At 41.6% G+C, this 16,740-nt stretch overlaps 1 protein-coding gene across 2 annotated transcripts in view; it reads left to right on the forward strand.

Annotated features, from left to right (window-relative positions):
* IKBKB (inhibitor of nuclear factor kappa B kinase subunit beta) overlaps positions 1-16,049 on the forward strand; it is a 49,231-nt gene extending 33,182 nt beyond the window's left edge. For both annotated transcript variants that reach the window (XM_081269254.1, XM_081269255.1), the window contains 13 exons: positions 39-168; positions 611-805; positions 2,298-2,412; positions 3,458-3,581; positions 4,165-4,316; positions 4,510-4,571; positions 5,606-5,715; positions 6,850-6,899; positions 7,003-7,102; positions 7,307-7,454; positions 10,572-10,699; positions 13,330-13,420; positions 14,409-16,049. In XM_081269254.1, coding sequence (XP_081125380.1) covers positions 39-168; positions 611-805; positions 2,298-2,412; positions 3,458-3,581; positions 4,165-4,316; positions 4,510-4,571; positions 5,606-5,715; positions 6,850-6,899; positions 7,003-7,102; positions 7,307-7,454; positions 10,572-10,699; positions 13,330-13,420; positions 14,409-14,474 — 1,471 coding nt within the window. In that variant the 3' untranslated portion in view covers positions 14,475-16,049. The remainder of the gene's footprint in view (positions 1-38; positions 169-610; positions 806-2,297; positions 2,413-3,457; positions 3,582-4,164; positions 4,317-4,509; positions 4,572-5,605; positions 5,716-6,849; positions 6,900-7,002; positions 7,103-7,306; positions 7,455-10,571; positions 10,700-13,329; positions 13,421-14,408) is intronic.
* The last annotated feature ends 691 nt before the right edge of the window (positions 16,050-16,740 follow it).

Below are 16,740 nucleotides of genomic sequence, written 5' to 3' on the forward strand. Positions count from 1 at the left end.
CTGCTGGCAGTATCTCTTCTACACTGTGCTTTTCTCAGTGTACTGGCAGAACGACTGGAGAAGTGGCTGCAGCTGATGCTTATGTGGCACGCCCGACAAAGAGGCACAGATCCCCAGTATGGTCCAAATGGCTGCTTCAAGGCCTTGGATGACATCTTAAACTTAAAGGTAAATGCACCAGCAAGGTAGCCCTGAGGCAACTGCTGGGTCCCCTGGTGGGACATAGCAATTCTGACAAGAAAGATTTGCAGGAGGACGTAGTAGGTCAGGGGCCAGCTTGCTGAAGGAAGAAATTTAGGCTTCTCTGACAGTCTTTCCACAAAAGAGGCTGACAACTGAGCTCACTGACCTTGAAAGTTAAGTCATCACTGTTTGCAAACACTGAGCTCATTGACCTTGATAGCTAAGTCCTTATGGCATACAAACAGGAATACTAAAGACTGGAATGTGGAAACCTAGCACCCAGCCTCCCTTCCTTAAGTTAGGCCTTTACTTTGTGGGACTGGGAAATGTTGGGAAGTGGAAGATCTCTACAAATAGATGGGGATCTGCATAAAGACTGTTGTTTTTGTTTTGTTTTTTAATATATAACATCTGAGTTGTGTTGTAGCTGGTTCATATCTTGAACATGGTCACGGGCACCATTCACACCTATCCTGTGACAGAGAATGAGAGTCTACAGGACTTAAAGACTAGAATCCAGCAAGATACAGGAATTCCAGAAAAGGACCAGGAGCTACTGCAAGAGGCAGGTCTGGCGTTGATCCCCGACAAGCCTGCCATTCAGTGTATTTCAGATGGCAAGGTGAGCTCCTTGCTTCCTGAAGATTGCCCTGTTTTCCCCTAACTTCGTCTCCTAGTAAACTAATCACACTTTTGGATTGCTACTTGACTGTATCAAATAGACTTTTAATCATGCATTACATATACATGCCTGCTTTTTTTTTTTTTATAAGTTGGGGTATGAGATCTCCTGTGTGGCTTACTAGGAGACACACGCCACTTCATGCTTTACTTGTTTCCAGACCAAATTTGCTTTCTTTTAAAAAAAATATTTTGTTTTTTAGTTGTAGCTGGACCCAATACCTTTAATTTATTTTTATGTGGTGCTGAGGATCGAACCCAGGGCCCCACATGTGCTAGGCAAGCGCTCTACCAGTGAGCCACAACCCCAGCCCCCCAGATTTGCTTTCTTTTGCCTTTATTGCCAAAATGATTCTCTAGTCTTCTGAGTAACCAAAACTATTTATGATTACCTGTGTGTATAGAGCTCTTAGGCACCTCAGTGTTAACCACCTCAATGTGAGACATGGTCCTTGCTCATAAAGAGCTTATAAACTAACTTATAGTCATTGCATAGGGAAGTATACAGTGAACTTCTAACTGGACAGGAAAGTTAATCAAAGAACAAAATAGAATGAAATGTAAATAAGGTTTAGGTTCATGTTATTTTTATGCTTGATTTCGGGACCCCCCAAAAGACCACAAGAGACAATAGATCCATGTAAGCAGCAAGGAGGCGTTTATTTCGAGCTAGCTCCATCCTCCCCGCACACACAGCAACTGGTGACGCTGAGAGGCCCCGGGTTTGCAGCAGTTTTATATACTCTTTGGGGAAGGCAGGGACTTTACATACATCATAGCATCTCTTAGCAAATCATCACACACTGCAGGAAAATCATAAAGCAACTCTAAAACACGATTTGCACATTCACTGGCGGGAACAAGTTGGGTAAGGATGATTGGTTAGTACAAGAGGGGGATTCGTTTGAACTGATTGGTTTAAACCATGAGGGGTGTTTGTGCTGAACTACATGGTTTCCCAACATGTTATCAACCACCATAAACTACTGGGAGGGTCATCTGGCATCCCAGGTATTTTCCCTGTCTCATGCTGATTGGTGGCTGCTAGGGGGTTGCTATGGGTCCCCACCTAGCCTGACTGAGTCAGGGACACCTGGTGCCAAAGATCTCTCATGTAATTTGTAGATAGACAACTCAGCAGGGTGGGTAAGTGCCTAGGAGTGCTCTGTGGGTCTTTCCAAGGACAAGGGTCACGTCCCCTTCCTTGGACAGTCTTTGCTCTGAGGTAGAGGCTGGTTTCTCAATTATGAGGATAAAAGGAAAGATGAGTGTAGGCTGGAGTCAGGAAGAAAATCATCATACCTGCTTAGTACCTGGGGCTAAAGATGATGCCCTTGATGAACAATGGAAGTTGATCCAGAACCTCTCATGATTAGCTGGGAAATGGGAAGGTTGGATCCACAAGATTTCATTATGTTCTTGCCTCTTTGCAGCTAAATGAGGGCCGCACACTGGACATGGATCTTGTTTTTCTCTTTGACAACAGTAAAATTGCCTATGAGACTCAGATCTCCCCACGACCCCAACCTGAAAGTGTCAGCTGTATCCGTAAGAACATCATTTGTTGTTTTTTTTTTTTTAAAAAAAAGATCGGTTGTAATATATGGATGAAGGCAGAAGAGAGAGACTTGAACCAGGGGAGGGAGCTACATAAAGGAAATTCATTTACCCAGTCCTAAGGGCAGCTTTCTTAACCTAGTATGTGAAAGGAGTAACACAAGCAAAACAAGTCAAGGAGATTATCAGTTAATTTCAATATAATAGAGCTTTAAGCAGAGGACAGAATACTGCATATTACCCATTTTAGTTATTTTTGAAGTTACATTTATATTTTAGTAACTAATGTATGTAAATGGTATCTTTAAGAAGAAATATGAAAGATTGAATATACCATGAAAAAATAAGCCAGCCTCTCTTTCCAACTCCCCAGCTTGTGAGTTCCCCTTCCAGGAAAACTGCTGCTATCAAATTTTTGGATATCCACCCAGGGGTATTTTTTCCTCACACACCACTGGTAGTACCCTTTTCACTTAACAATTTATTATATAGATTTTTCCCCTGTTGGTACATACAGAGCTGTTTTGTTTTTTAATAGCTGTATAACATTCCATTGCATGAGCGTTTAATGAATAATTTTACTCCCATCTCCCCAACAAACATACATATACCTAGAATAAACAGACTGGCGGTCCAAGGTCTTAGAGATCTCTAGGCTTCTCGCTAGTTTAATTATCTCTAGTACTGTTAGCTGATGCTGTGTTTTTATAAAACTTCGTGAACCTTAAATGTTGTGAACATAAAAGAGTTTCTGTTGAAAATATGTGGGCCTCTGTACATGTGAACATGCCTTTAAATGGTTCACAAAATGTATCTTCAAATCAAATCAGTAGCTGTTTATTAACCATCTGGTACATGCTTATACTGTGAATAGGCTACACAAAATATTTAAGATAATAACCAAGCATAATACCAAAAAAGTTATGTAATAGTATAATAATTATAAAAATTTTTTAAATACTAGTGATGTTTCAAAGCAGGATGTGGTTCTTTGCAGGAGAGTTATTTTCTGACAATTGTTCATCTCTTTTTCCAGTTCAAGAGCCCAAAAGGAATCTCTCGTTCTTCCAGCTGAGGAAAGTGTGGGGCCAGGTCTGGCACAGCATCCAAACTCTGAAAGAGGATTGTAACCGGCTACAGCAGGGACAGCGAGCTGCCATGTATTGTGCCAGACATTTTTTAAAAATTTAATTTATTTAAAATTCCTTGGTGGCTTTGGCTCTAAGAGAGGTGGCTGAGGCAGGGACCCAGAAGCAACTCTTATGAGAGACAAGAGGGAGACACTGGTTTGGATGGGTAGGCAGTGGTTGGGTGGGCTAGCTGGAGGGAAGCCCTTTTCAACCTGATGAGGTGAGTGTGGTCAGTATATGCAGCAGAATTGCAAAACTGAGGGTTGAGTTGGCTGAACTGTGGACAGAATTTGGAACTCAGGGAAGCTCATTGCAATTTGGGTTAGAAAAACTCCCCTGATTATTATGCTGGGTTACAGATGCTTTCCCCAGTTAAGAGAGTTTAGTTTATTGGCCGTTTGTATATAATTCTAATTTTGGTGCAGAACCCCATGTATTGCTAAGGGCTAGGAAATTGTCCTTATGGTTTTAAGTGGCTTCTTTAATAATAGTGATGATTATTATTATAGCAGGGACCTCCCTAGGTGTTTGAGGGGGGGGGTTGTTATTATACAGGAAATGGTATTTGGATCCCAAAGATGCTCCAAGGTTCTGTTTCTTGTGGTTCCTGCAGGATGAATCTCCTCCGGAATAACAGCTGCCTCTCCAAGATGAAGAATTCCATGGCCTCTATGTCTCAGCAGCTCAAGGCCAAGTTGGATTTCTTTAAAACCAGCATTCAGATTGACCTGGAGAAGTATAGTGAGCAAACCGAGTTTGGAATCAGTGAGTGTATTCTGCAATGAGTGTAAAGAAACCCTTCCTTCCTTTCTTTCTCTCCTTTCATTCATTCATTCATTTTTTTCCCTTAGGTTTCTTTTGTCCTTTTGTAATTAAGTTGCTTACTTCTGTTTTGGTTTTGTGGTGTTTTTGTTTTTGTTTTTCATTTTTTTTTTCTTCCCAATTTTTGTTTTTCCAGCATCAGATAAACTGCTACTGGCCTGGAGGGAAATGGAACAGGCTGTGGAGCTGTGTGGGCGGGTAGGAGATTCATTTTAGGTTTCTGTTCTTGTGATATGAGTTAGGCTTTGTTCTACCATTTCCCACTTTCTCATCAAACACTGGTTGATCTTTCATGTCAGAATTCAAATTTCTTTGCCACGCCCTTTCTCCTTAACCAGACTTGTTGGAAAGAAACTGATAGAGTACCCAATACAAGAAGCTCTACTGTAGGCAGACTCAAGGTAGACACCAATGTTTCAGATTTAAGTAAAGAGCAAAATATCAAATGTCCTTGGAGAAAAACCTAGACCTCTTGTTGTTAGGAAGGGAATTAGATGAATGATCAACACACCCTCTTGTTAAAATTTTTGCCAGATTTTGTTGGTACATGAAATCCATAAGAAAGGAAAGGTCTTGGCAGAAAGTTTCAGGACACTAAATCAGATGCCACTGAAAAAACAGCAATTGTGGAGTCAATGGAATGTGACTCGGTAAACCTTGCATAAATCCAAGACCCTGGGCTCCAAGGCTTTTCCTACCATCTCCACCCTGTGCACTTGGATGAGGACTTTCACCTCTGTTCCTTGATGTCTGTTTTTAAAAATGAGTCCTGATGGGTTTAAACTTGTTTGGAAGTGAATATCATATAGACATTTCCTTATTTGGCATTCACATACATCATCTATGAAGTAAAGGAGTCCAGGCCTTCACACACATGATGGCATTGGGATGGACAAATGGAGAGAAGACAAAGTAATGTGCATGGGGCATCTTCTTTGTGCCAGATACTGTGCATACTTTATCGTACTTAATCTCTAAAATGGCCCTACTAGAATTCTTTTTATGGAAGAGGAAACTACAACTCATGGGTTAAATAACTGCCCATGGGTCACACAGAGGTAGATGTGAGATCCAAACTCCGGTTATTCTGACTCCAGAGTCCATATTCCTTCAGCCAGTCACTTGAAAGTTTCCATTGAGTTTGGAGGTTCTCCCTCTGGCAACCCAAAGCAAACCTGTTCTTCAGAATGCTTTTCTTGCATCAGTTGATATTAGTGTAGCTTTTTCATTAGGAGAATGAAGTAAAACATCTGGTGGAACGTATGATGGCACTGCAGACCGACATCGTGGACTTGCAGAGGAGCCCAATGGGCCGGAAGCAGGGGGGCACACTGGATGACCTGTGAGTGCCACCTGGGAGAGGACCAATTCTGCTCCCCCATACTGATACCCCTGCCCAAGTTTCTAGCTGTGTGTTAGTGTCGTCTCAGGAGGCTTGGTAGAATCAGCCTCCTGCAGAGCATGTTCCCCTGGTGAATCATGTCAAGATGTTCCAGAGATGAGCCAGGGGAAATCACCATCACTCTGAATTTCAGTTTCCAAATCTGTTAAATAGCAGAGAAAACTGTCTGACCTCACAAAGTTTTTGAGGATGCATTCGTGAATTGCATATAAGAAGCAATCTATAAAGATCTATAAAATGCAAGTATCCTTTACCATTGTATCAGACATCACTGCGCATCCTGCCTACCGTGGCTCAGCTGTGACTGAAAGAGCAGGAAGAAAAACAGGGAGGGAGGAGCCTGGCAAGTCTAGGAGTTTAGATCTAGACATGGTTCATTTGAGTCTTCATTAAGTATTTGGCATTGGCTCCAGAAGGGGATGAGGCATACAGGCAGAGCATCCTACCTGAAGAAATAACATCTTTCCCCTGTGTGCTGACAAGAAGGTAGCAGGCAGGCAGGATCAGTGTATTAAGGACTCCATGGCTGAGCTCAGTGTATTTCCTGATGCTTTTACTAGGATTCTTAAGATGAAAAATCTTAGCATCAGAACTTTAATTATTTGTTCCATATTTTCTCTAATTCTTTAATCCTTATTCTCTAGTTTTCAAATGAGAGTCTTCTTTTGAGAACATTGCCTGACCTTTGTTAGGGGAATGGGGTAAGAATTTGTGTCTGCCCTTGGCTCAAATTTTCAAGGGTAAGCATGTTTTCTTGCTCAGATCCAGGGATAGCACCTGTAGTCACTACTGTAGAATTCAAGTGAAAGAGGAATTCAGAAGGATGGAGCCAATACTGCTTCTCTTAAGATTTGCTCTAGTGATACCTTGGGGATATTTGAATTGGATGATGAAGGCAATCATTCACTTACCACAGACATTACTAGAAATAATAGTCTTCTCCAATCCAGAAAGACATATCATCATTCTTATGTTTGTAAATCAGTAATTCTGCTGGCAGGAATTAGCAACCAAGACTAATTCCAGGGTTCCTATTTGGTCTTGAATCTAAACAGAGCTTCCTATATATTTCAGAGAGGAAGAAGCAAGAGAGCTTTATAGGAGACTAAGAGAAAAACCGAGAGGTAGGTGGTATGGGGGCCTCTGGCTCCTTTTTATCTCATTTTGAGGCACTGGTACTCTGCCAGGCACCTGGAGCAACTATGTTACTACCCCTGTCTTTCCCAGACCAACGAACAGATGGTGACAGTCAGGAGATGGTACGGTTACTACTTCAGGCAATTCAAGGTTTTGAAAAGAAAGTGCGAATGATTTATACACAGCTCAGGTACGAGCCCCCTTTCCTGCTAGAGGATGGAATATAGTGCAGCATGAAGGCCATGGGTGAGACCATTTCCCTCACTCTGATCTGATTTGCTTAACAGCAAAAGAAGCTATCCACAACTGCTAGTTGGATCCATATTATTAAGGGTGATGTTCTGCTTGCTCCAGCCCAAAGCCCACTCGAGTTTTTCATGTTTGTTCTTCACAGCAAAACTGTGGTTTGTAAGCAGAAGGCATTGGAATTGTTGCCCAAGGTGGAAGAAGTGGTGAGTCTAATGAATGAGGATGAGAAGACTGTCGTTCGGCTTCAGGAGAAGCGGCAGAAGGAGCTCTGGAACCTCTTGAAGATCGCGTGTGTGAGTCAGCCCTTGGCCTGCCAGCCACCTCCCTGCCTCTATGCCACTGACAGCATTCTGCTAGGGGAGCCACAGCGTCACCAGCAGCCCTCCTTAGTTGCCACTGCTCTGTTGTCATCTCTATGAAATGGAATGGGCAGGGAAGGGAGGACTAGGTGGGGAGGTGAGAGGAAGGCTTGTGCTGGTAGTTTTTATTTATCCTAGTGACTGCCTTAATTACCACAACCCAAGTGGCTTCTAACAACAGAAATTATTCTCTCAGAGTTCCAGGGCCCCTCCAGCAGCTCCAGGGGAGAGACCTGCCTTGCCTTTTACAGCTGCTGGTGGCTCCAAGTATTCCTTGGCCTGTGGCCATGTCACTCTGGGATCTGTCTTCACATGACTCAGTGTCTCCCATCTGGATGTCCTTCTAAGGACACCTGTTACTATATCTGGATCACACTGAGCTAGTACAGAATGATCTCATTTGGGGGCCCTTAATTATATCCGTAAAGACCCCTTTTCCAAATAAAGTCACATTTGCAGGTTCCAGGCGTTAGGACTTGGACCCACATCTTTTAGGGCCACCAATTAAAAACAGCCTTGTCAACCCTCATCTGGGTCTGTGGTGCTCTCAGCATTATGGCCTAGACTTTCTGTGCATACCATCTTAATGCAACTGTAATTCCATCAAATCCACTTGGGGTGAAAATATAAAAATTTAAAAGCCAGAGAAAAGAGAAGAGCCAGTGGGGATGGGGTTGTGGCTTAGTGGTGGAGTGCTTGCCTGGCACATGTGAGGCACTGGGCTTGGTCTTCAGCACCACATTAAAATAAATAAAGGCATTGTGTTCATCTACATCTAAAAAAATAATTAAAAATAAAGAAGAGCCAGGTAAAAAGTTGGTTATGGAAGCCAGAGCCACTAGGAGAGTGACCCAATCATGAAAGGCTGCAGAGAGGTTGGAAAGAATGGAAAGAGAGCAATTTGGTTGCTAATTCCTGCCAGCAGAATTACTGATTTACAAATATAAGAAGCTACTAGTAAGTAGCTTCAAAAGCAAAGGGAGGAGGAAGGGTAGATGGTTGCTTATGGTGGGAGCAAGATACAAAGATGGTGCTTTTCAAAGGTCTTAGAGAATAGAGCATATTTGTGGGCCAAGCAGAAAACAGTGTACCAGGAGATCCTTAATCAGAGAGAGGTGGGGGACAGTTGATTAATCTGGTCCTGAGACCCAAAAAGAGTTAGGATCAGGAGCATTGTGATGGATTTGCCTTGGAAGGTGTGAGCAGCATTTTCTCCTATCAGAAAAATGATAAAGAGAAAAGGAGGAGATGATCCAAGGAGAGAGAAGTTGAGGTCTGCACAGGTGATAACTTGACCTGCCTTCTGCATTCTTTGAGTGCTACTTGCTCAACAGTATGATGAAAACTGGAGATACAGTGGGGACAGGGCATGACATCTGCCCTGGGGAGTTCATAATCTGGCAAAGGCCATGGACAAGGACATGAATGAGAACAATCTAGAGCAAGAAGTGCTAAAAAGCAGCTATAGCTATAGTACGCATGAGCAGTGGTGTGAATGCAGGGGAGGAAAGCCAGCTTTCATCTGAGAGGTGAGGGAGCGACAAGAAAGGCTCCTGATGAGTACATAGGAGTTACTTGGGGGAATGGCAGTAAGGACATTCCAGTACAGTTGGATTGCTTCATTGAAAGCATAGAGGCCTGGAAGAGAGTGGTGCATTCTGGGTGGCAGAAGCAGGTTGCAGTGGTGTTGGAGAAAGGGTTTCACCAAGAATGAAATCTGGGAAGGTCAAGGGTTAGCTCAAGTAGGCCACCCTGTGTTTTCAAAGTCTAAGGAAATATAGCAGGATTTGTTCTTCCCTCATATCAACGAACGCAAGTATAAAAACTATATGATCCTATTTGGGTTTTATGTGAATCACTCTGGTGGCAGCTGGAGTCCAGATTTGGCACTCTGTCAAACCTCAGTACTAACTATGAGGGGCCATGCAGTGGTGGGTGCACAGGACCTAACAGGAGAATGTTAGGAGCAGATTGTGTAGAAATTATCTGCCACCCATAATTATAGACCCAGGGAAGAAATGAAGGAGTAGGTGGCTGATCGGCCTGGAAGGCACAACAGATAGATAAGAGCAAAGCTAACATACTTGAGGAACTGGGATTGTGGCTCAGAGGTAGAGCGCTTGCCTAGCATGCATGAGGCACTGGCTTTGATCCTCAGCACCACATAAATATAAAATAAAGATATTGTGTCTACCTATAACTAAAAAATAAATATTAAAAAGTTAGCATATTTGAAAGTCTGGTTAAAGACAACCTCAATGTTTAGCCAGAGAAGAGTATAAGCTTAGAAAGGTCTCCAGATTGACAGCTAGGGAGAGACTGCAGAACTGCTGCCTCCAGCGAGGGTAAGAAGCAGGGATCGTGAGTGTAGAAGGAGGAGGTATCCAGAGACTCATAGATGTGCCTGAGGTGCAGAGATGATGACAGTAGGTCATGTTTACAATAGATCATGTCCACACTACGTCATGTTCACAGGCTGCATATATGAAGAGGTGCAAAGAGCTGGAGCCAGAGCCACTGGCTGACCCCCTGCTTGAAAGGGCAGTGGCTGCATTGCTCCTGGGATTCAGAACAGCTGCATTTTCTTCTTAACTCTACTGCAGATTGTGCCGTTCACACAGTTTCTTATTCTTTTTGTGTGTCTCATTCTCCTTGTAAGAGTAAAAATACCTTTCTTTTGTTTAAGAGTACTCCAGGAATCAAATTAAATAAAGCCTGCAAATTCAGGTGTTCAAGTTCTCTATATTTAGAGTCCTTTTTCAAAAAGCACATATGTTGATACAGAAACACTTTTTTTTGTGTGTGTGCTGGGGATTGAACCCAGGGCCTTGAGCATGCGAGGCAAGGCAAGCACTCTACCAATTGAGATGTATCCCCAGCTCAACTTTTGAGGCATAATGCAATATCCCCAGCTGTTGTCACGGATAGAGATGTTGACTGGTAGTTTCTAGGAATAGTTATGGTGTCTTGCAGCCAGTTGTCTCAAGAGGAAGTACTGTGGTGCGAATGCAGAATTTGTTTTGTTGACTGTTTTGGGGTTTTGTCCTTCAGAGCAAGGTCCGTGGTCCTGTCAGTGGAAGCCCAGATAGCATGAATGCTTCTCGACTTAGTCACCCCGGTCACCTGATGTCTCAGCCATCCACTGCCCCTGACAGCTTACCTGAGTCAGCCAAGAAAAGGTAAGTCACAGTTAACAATGCCTAGTGTCACGTTCAGGGCACATCAGGAGACCATGGAAATGGAAATTATATTTATCACTGATAAACATCTACTGGTTTTGTGCATGCTTCTCTTTGTTATATATGCAAGGCCCTACAGTGACAAAGGTGATTCATATTTTACCCGAATAGTCCCTTGTAATTTGCCCACTAAGTAGTTTCCTTGTCCTAGGTGGATTACTAATCGTTTAGTGAGGACACAGTTCTAGTCAGTCACATATTGTTACATATAGTCTATCAACAATCATCTTCCCTTCACACCTGGGTTGTCTGGCCTCCTCCATCCCATTCACCTACATCTGTCATAAAGCAGAGGTCTGAAAAAGACAAATGGTTTGACAGAATCTCCTTAGTCTCATGGTGGCCCATAACATTTTGAGTTAGCAAGTTACTATTTTTCTTCCCAGGGCCTCTCTTCATCTCCCATTCATCCCTTCTTTTCCTTCCTTTTTCCTGAACCACTTCAATGGAATTCCCAAACAGAACATTTCAACCCTTTTCCTAGCAAGGCTTTCTGCTTCTGCTTCCTATCTGTTACTGCTGCCTAGACTTTTTTTTTTTAATGTATTTTTTCAATTGTTGATGAGCCTTTTATTTATTTACTTATTTATATGCAAAGCTGAGAATTGAACCTAGTGCCTTGTGCATTATAGACAAGAGCTCTACCACTAAGCTTCAACCCCAACCCTGCTGCCAAGTATTGACAAATACTATTCTGACCAAGTAGTTACTTTAACAGTGGCTTCACATTCCATTAACAATGGCTTTCATATTCCATTCTAGATAAGGTATGAACTTTTTCAGGCACTTGCAAGCACCTCATTGTGGCTCTTGGGCTTATCCACTATCCCTTACAAACTTCTTGCACTAGCCCAGTTCTTAAAAAATCCCATCCAGACCTGCAGCAGCAATAACATCCAGGTACTTGTTAAAACAGTAGGTTCATGGGTTCCACCAAAGCTCTGAATCAGTGGTGGTGCCTAGGAGTCTGTGTCTTAAAAGCTGTCTGGATGATTCTGCTGCATGTGGAAGAATGAGAACTGCTGTCCTTACTGAGCAAGCTCTCATTCTTCAGGTGCCCTTCACTGTGGTCATCCTCCCACACACTGGGCACACTGTTTTTCTCTGCTTTCTACCTCCTTCAAAGCCTTGAGCATCCACACATGCCTTGCTCCCTTCTTAGGATTTGTTTTCTAGTTCAGTTCCATAGGCATTTATTTAGCACCTTCTGTGTTCTGATCCCTAGGTACTGGAGATGGTTAAATCAGTTCCTGTAGGCAAAACCGTAGGCATAGAAAATAAAGTAATGATTGCCTAGGGTTAGTGGGGAGGACGAAAGGACTGATTGATAATGGGTACTAGGTTTCTTTTAGGGGTGAAAAAATGTTCTAAAACCAGACATGGTAATGATTGCTCAACCCTATAAATATACTAAAGCCATGGAATTGTTCACTTTGAACAGGCACACTTTGTGGTGTATAAATTATATATCAAAATGTTTTGAAAAAATTTGTTCTTGTCCTTGGGGAGTTTGTTGCCAGTTTTGGTATTTAATCATACACAACTTTAGATTCTTCATTATATCCCCTATCTCTTGTGAACTTCTGGAGGACTGTAATCTGGTCACAGGTCACGTGACTCTCTGAGCTGATACTGAGCCTTTAACTTAGCTAGAAGTCCCGTAGATGAGCCTGAGCACAAATGTGCTGGTTCCTTCCTACCCAGGATTTTGTTCTTTCCCACCAAGTTTTACAGGGCAGAGTAAATTCCAGGGCACCATTATCTTATACTTGGTGTTTTTCCTCCAGTGGTATTGTTAAAGTTCAGAAAATTTGTACTGAGAGCACAGAGATTCTCTGGTCTCTCCATGTCATAAAGCAGAGGTCAGAAAAGGACAAATGGTTTGACAGATACTCCTTAGTCTCATGATGGCCCATTCATGAAAAGAAACAGGCATTTCTTACTATAGAAAAGAGAGATCAGATTCAATGAAATAATATCCCAGAACTATGCATTTCAGCAGATCAAAAAGAACTGTGGAGGGCTGGGGATGTGGCTCAAGTGGTAGCGTGCTCGCCTAGCATGCGTGAGGCACTAGGTTCGATTCTCAGCACCACATAGAAATAAAATAAAAGATATTGTGTCCACCTAAAACTAAAAAATTTTAAAAAAGAACTGTAGAAACCCAGGGGACTGCTTACTCCCCTCCCCCACCCTTTCTTTCTTTTCCATTTAAAAAACTGGGAAATAATTTACTTAAGAGGATACCTTTAGATTTTGGCAATTTGAAAAGAATTCAGTATAGCTATCTAGTAAGTCAAAAGGCTGTTTTGCTTTATTAATTAAACAGATCTATTTACTTTTTCCCATTTTGAACAGTAATACTCATGACTGGATTTGGGCTTCTACGAAGTACTTAATCAGATGAATGGACTCACTAGTCAGTGACATGGTGTTAAGACATTTAGGATCAAAATAATTGTTGCGTCATTCAAAAAATAGTGTCAAAGGTTCTTTAGCATATTTTCAACTGAAGTATTAGCTTCAAAAGATACTTATAACCCTTTCTAATAATTGATCATTATCTTTAGTGAAGAACTGGTGGCTGAAGCACATACTCTCTGCACCCAGCTAGAAAATGCCATGCAAGACACCATGAAGGAGCAGGACCAGAGTTTGATGGTAATAGCTTGTGGGAACTCTATCTTTTCATGCCCTTTTTTCCTGTAGCAAAAGAGAAAACGAAAAGGCAACCCAACATTAGCCTTGGTCTCAGTATGTATTTATGATTTTCTAGTACTTTTTTGTGATTCATAATAATTAATGGCTGTTGATTATTGCATGTTTCTAAGTACATTTTTAATCTTTACAAAACTGAATCCTGATGAGGAGGCAACATTATTCCTAGAAGATCCTGCCCCACCTTGGCTACTATTGCTGAGCAACTATGTTGGGTGCTGTGCTGGATTCTGGTGACAAAACAGCAATCTCTCATGGCTCTATACCTTAGACACTTAGCTTAGCAGTAGGCAGTACTGATATGGGGAAGCTACATGAGGAAAACCCAGCCAAGATAGAGAGGTACATTAAGACAAAACTGAAATCACTTCGAGGATCCTAAATCTTTCCCTTAAATGTTTAAATAGGCTTTTTCTGCTAATATAATCATTTTCTAACTCTTCCCTAACTTCAAGAAAAATCAAAGAGGACACTACTGCCAGTTGTAGTCGTCTCTGATTTGCTCAAGTGTCCTCCTTTGTGGGAGCTTTCTGTACCTCTTATTTCTCTTAACCTCCTGGTGCTATATATATATATATTTTGATCATTTCACTGCTACTTGACCTCTGCCAGGAGAGAATCGTTTCTCATCAGGCCATTTCCTCTTATGAGATTGGAAACTTAGAGTTGAGGTGATAACTCTCAGTATTACTTACCTATAGTGAGTATGTAAGTGTTGTGAGCTACCAGTAGTACTAAAATTCTCTTTTTAGTTTTCACAGGGCTTTGAGCTGATCCAAAAATATCCTGCATGGTTTGAATATGTAGCTTAGTTCAAGAGTGCCCTGCAATAACAGGACTGTTCCTGACAGAAGGCTTTAAACTTACTTTGAAATTGCATTGGTTGCCTCCTGAAAAGGAAAGAATGTCTAACATGCGTATTGATTTGCAGGCTCTGGACTGGAGCTGGTTACAGACAGAGGACGAAGAACAGAGTGCTTTGGAGCAAGCCTCATGACTGGGGGCCTAGACCACCTGACCTGCCACTTTCCTACAGAGGCTCCTGTGGTATTGACGTCCCAGTGTTCTCCAGCATCTAGATGGAGATCTTACTTCCCCAGCATCTGTGTTTTTCAGCCCAGACCAAAGTTGTGGCCCTCAGCAAACCATGCCAGTACCTTGTCTGTACACTGGAAGTCCTCCATTATAGAAGCCCAGTAAATGTCGATACCAGTTGTAAGTTTTCAGGGAAACAGAGCCTCAGCAGCTGCTTCCTCTGCTATGAAAAGAGTGCTCAAGAGTATGGTTTGCCACACAGACCACTGGACAGATGTCTAACTTGAATCTTTTAGAAATGGTACTTGGTGCCAGCCTGCCCTCTTCTGACTTCTCCTGAGCTCCAGGGAGGCCTTAATCCACTGTCCCTTTTTATGTTACAGCTAAGACTTCGTCTGGATTCAGCTTCTCTTAAACAGACTTTTAAATCATAGCTTTGGCCAGAACCCATCTCTGTTCCTTTTTATTTCATTGCTGCTAAAAAAATGTTTTTATCCACTGCATCGTGGTCATCCCCCACTTGGTTGTAGTAATGCCAAGCCCCCCATTGTCTGCAGTCCTTTCAGCTACAGAGTGACTTCCTAGGGACAGGATAAAGAGCTACTACCTTCTTTTGAGTTCCAAAGATGACCTGGGAGTAAGTTATCCTGGAGAAGAGGGAAAGAAGAAAAGGGTATCTGTCAATGACTAGCCTACTGACCTTTTTAACCTTGTAAAAAATGTCTCTGTGTGGTGGTGGCGTAGGGGTGTTCCAGCCTCTCATATCATCTAGCAGTATTATTAAATTGGTTTATTTTATAAATAGTTTCTTTATTTTGAAACGTGACTGAAATACTTAGACTGGATTCTGCAGTCCATTTCTATAATACCTATGGTTAGAATTTCTGAACTTAACATCCAGCATAATGGAAAATTTTATAAAATTGAATATTATCTGGATCATAAACAATGTTGTAGCTCTGCTTCAGCATTTCATAAAACGATTTTATATGTAAAAGCAAGAAAAATGAATTTAGATGATCATAAACAGGTATGTTTTGTTGGTTAAAAAAAAAAAGACTTGAAGTAGAGGAATTTCATGAAGTAATTTCCATGGAGATAGTGTGAGGCAAGTGCCTGGTCAAATAAGTTTAGGAAATTCTTCATGCTTAAACTATTTGCTGGAGATTTTCTCTGTATACTGGTAAAGTCTCTGAAAAGTCTTATAATAAAGGAACTTGCTTAACTTTAGGTAAATTCATTATTGACCAATGTCATTTGATCATAGAATTTCACCCCTCCCCATGTGTGTTTAACATTAATATCCAAAGGATTTATGGTTTGAGAAAGCATGATTTTGGAAACCTTGGTTAGGGACATAGTGGGAAATAAGACAAGAAACCCTGGGACAGGAGAGAAGGCTGGGTTAAGGGCTGTGGACTTGTTTCATAGGCAATTAGAAATCACTCAAGAATTTTGAACAAGAAAATGACATAGCCAAAGCAGTAGTTTGAAAAGTTTGTCATGGGCCATTCTAATTAAAAAAGTGAAAACCCAAGAGTTAAGACTTCTTTTTCCAAAAAGATGAAGTAGATATGCTTTTTCTTTTTGTTAAGTACACCTAAAACCTTTGGACATTATATATGAGCAAATATAAGAAGGTAGAGGGTAAGGCAGACTGTATAGGGACCTTGGGATTTGAGGAATGACATTGGTAGTGAGTTCTTTGGGTTTTCTCTTTCATATATCCCAGATTGGGTGCTGGAGAAGCTAGCTAATGGGCACAGACAAAAAGGTCCCAAGAAAAGCATGCTCTCTTTTTTGAGTTTTCCTGGGGCTGCTACAACAAATCACTACAAATTGCCTGGCTTAAACAACAGTAATTTATTCTTACATTCTGAAGGCCAGAAATCTGAAATCAAGATGTAGACAGGACCATATCTCCTGTGTAGCAATAATTATGGGTGACTTCAACACACCTCTCTCACCATTGGACAGATACTCCAAACAAAAGTTGAATAAAGAAACTATAGAACTCAATATCACAATCAATAACCTAGACTTAACTGACATATATAGAATATATCAACCATCATCAAATGGATATACTTTTTTCTCAGCAGCACATGGATCCTTCTCAAAAATAGACCATATATTATGCCATAGGGCAACCCTCAGTAAATATAAAGGGGTGGAGATAATACCTTGCATTTTATCTGATCATAATGGAATGAAACTGGAAATCAATG

This window comes from Spermophilus citellus (genome assembly GCF_964194105.1).
Source record: "Spermophilus citellus genome assembly, chromosome: 16".
In the NCBI taxonomy this organism is placed as follows: domain Eukaryota; kingdom Metazoa; phylum Chordata; class Mammalia; order Rodentia; family Sciuridae; genus Spermophilus; species Spermophilus citellus.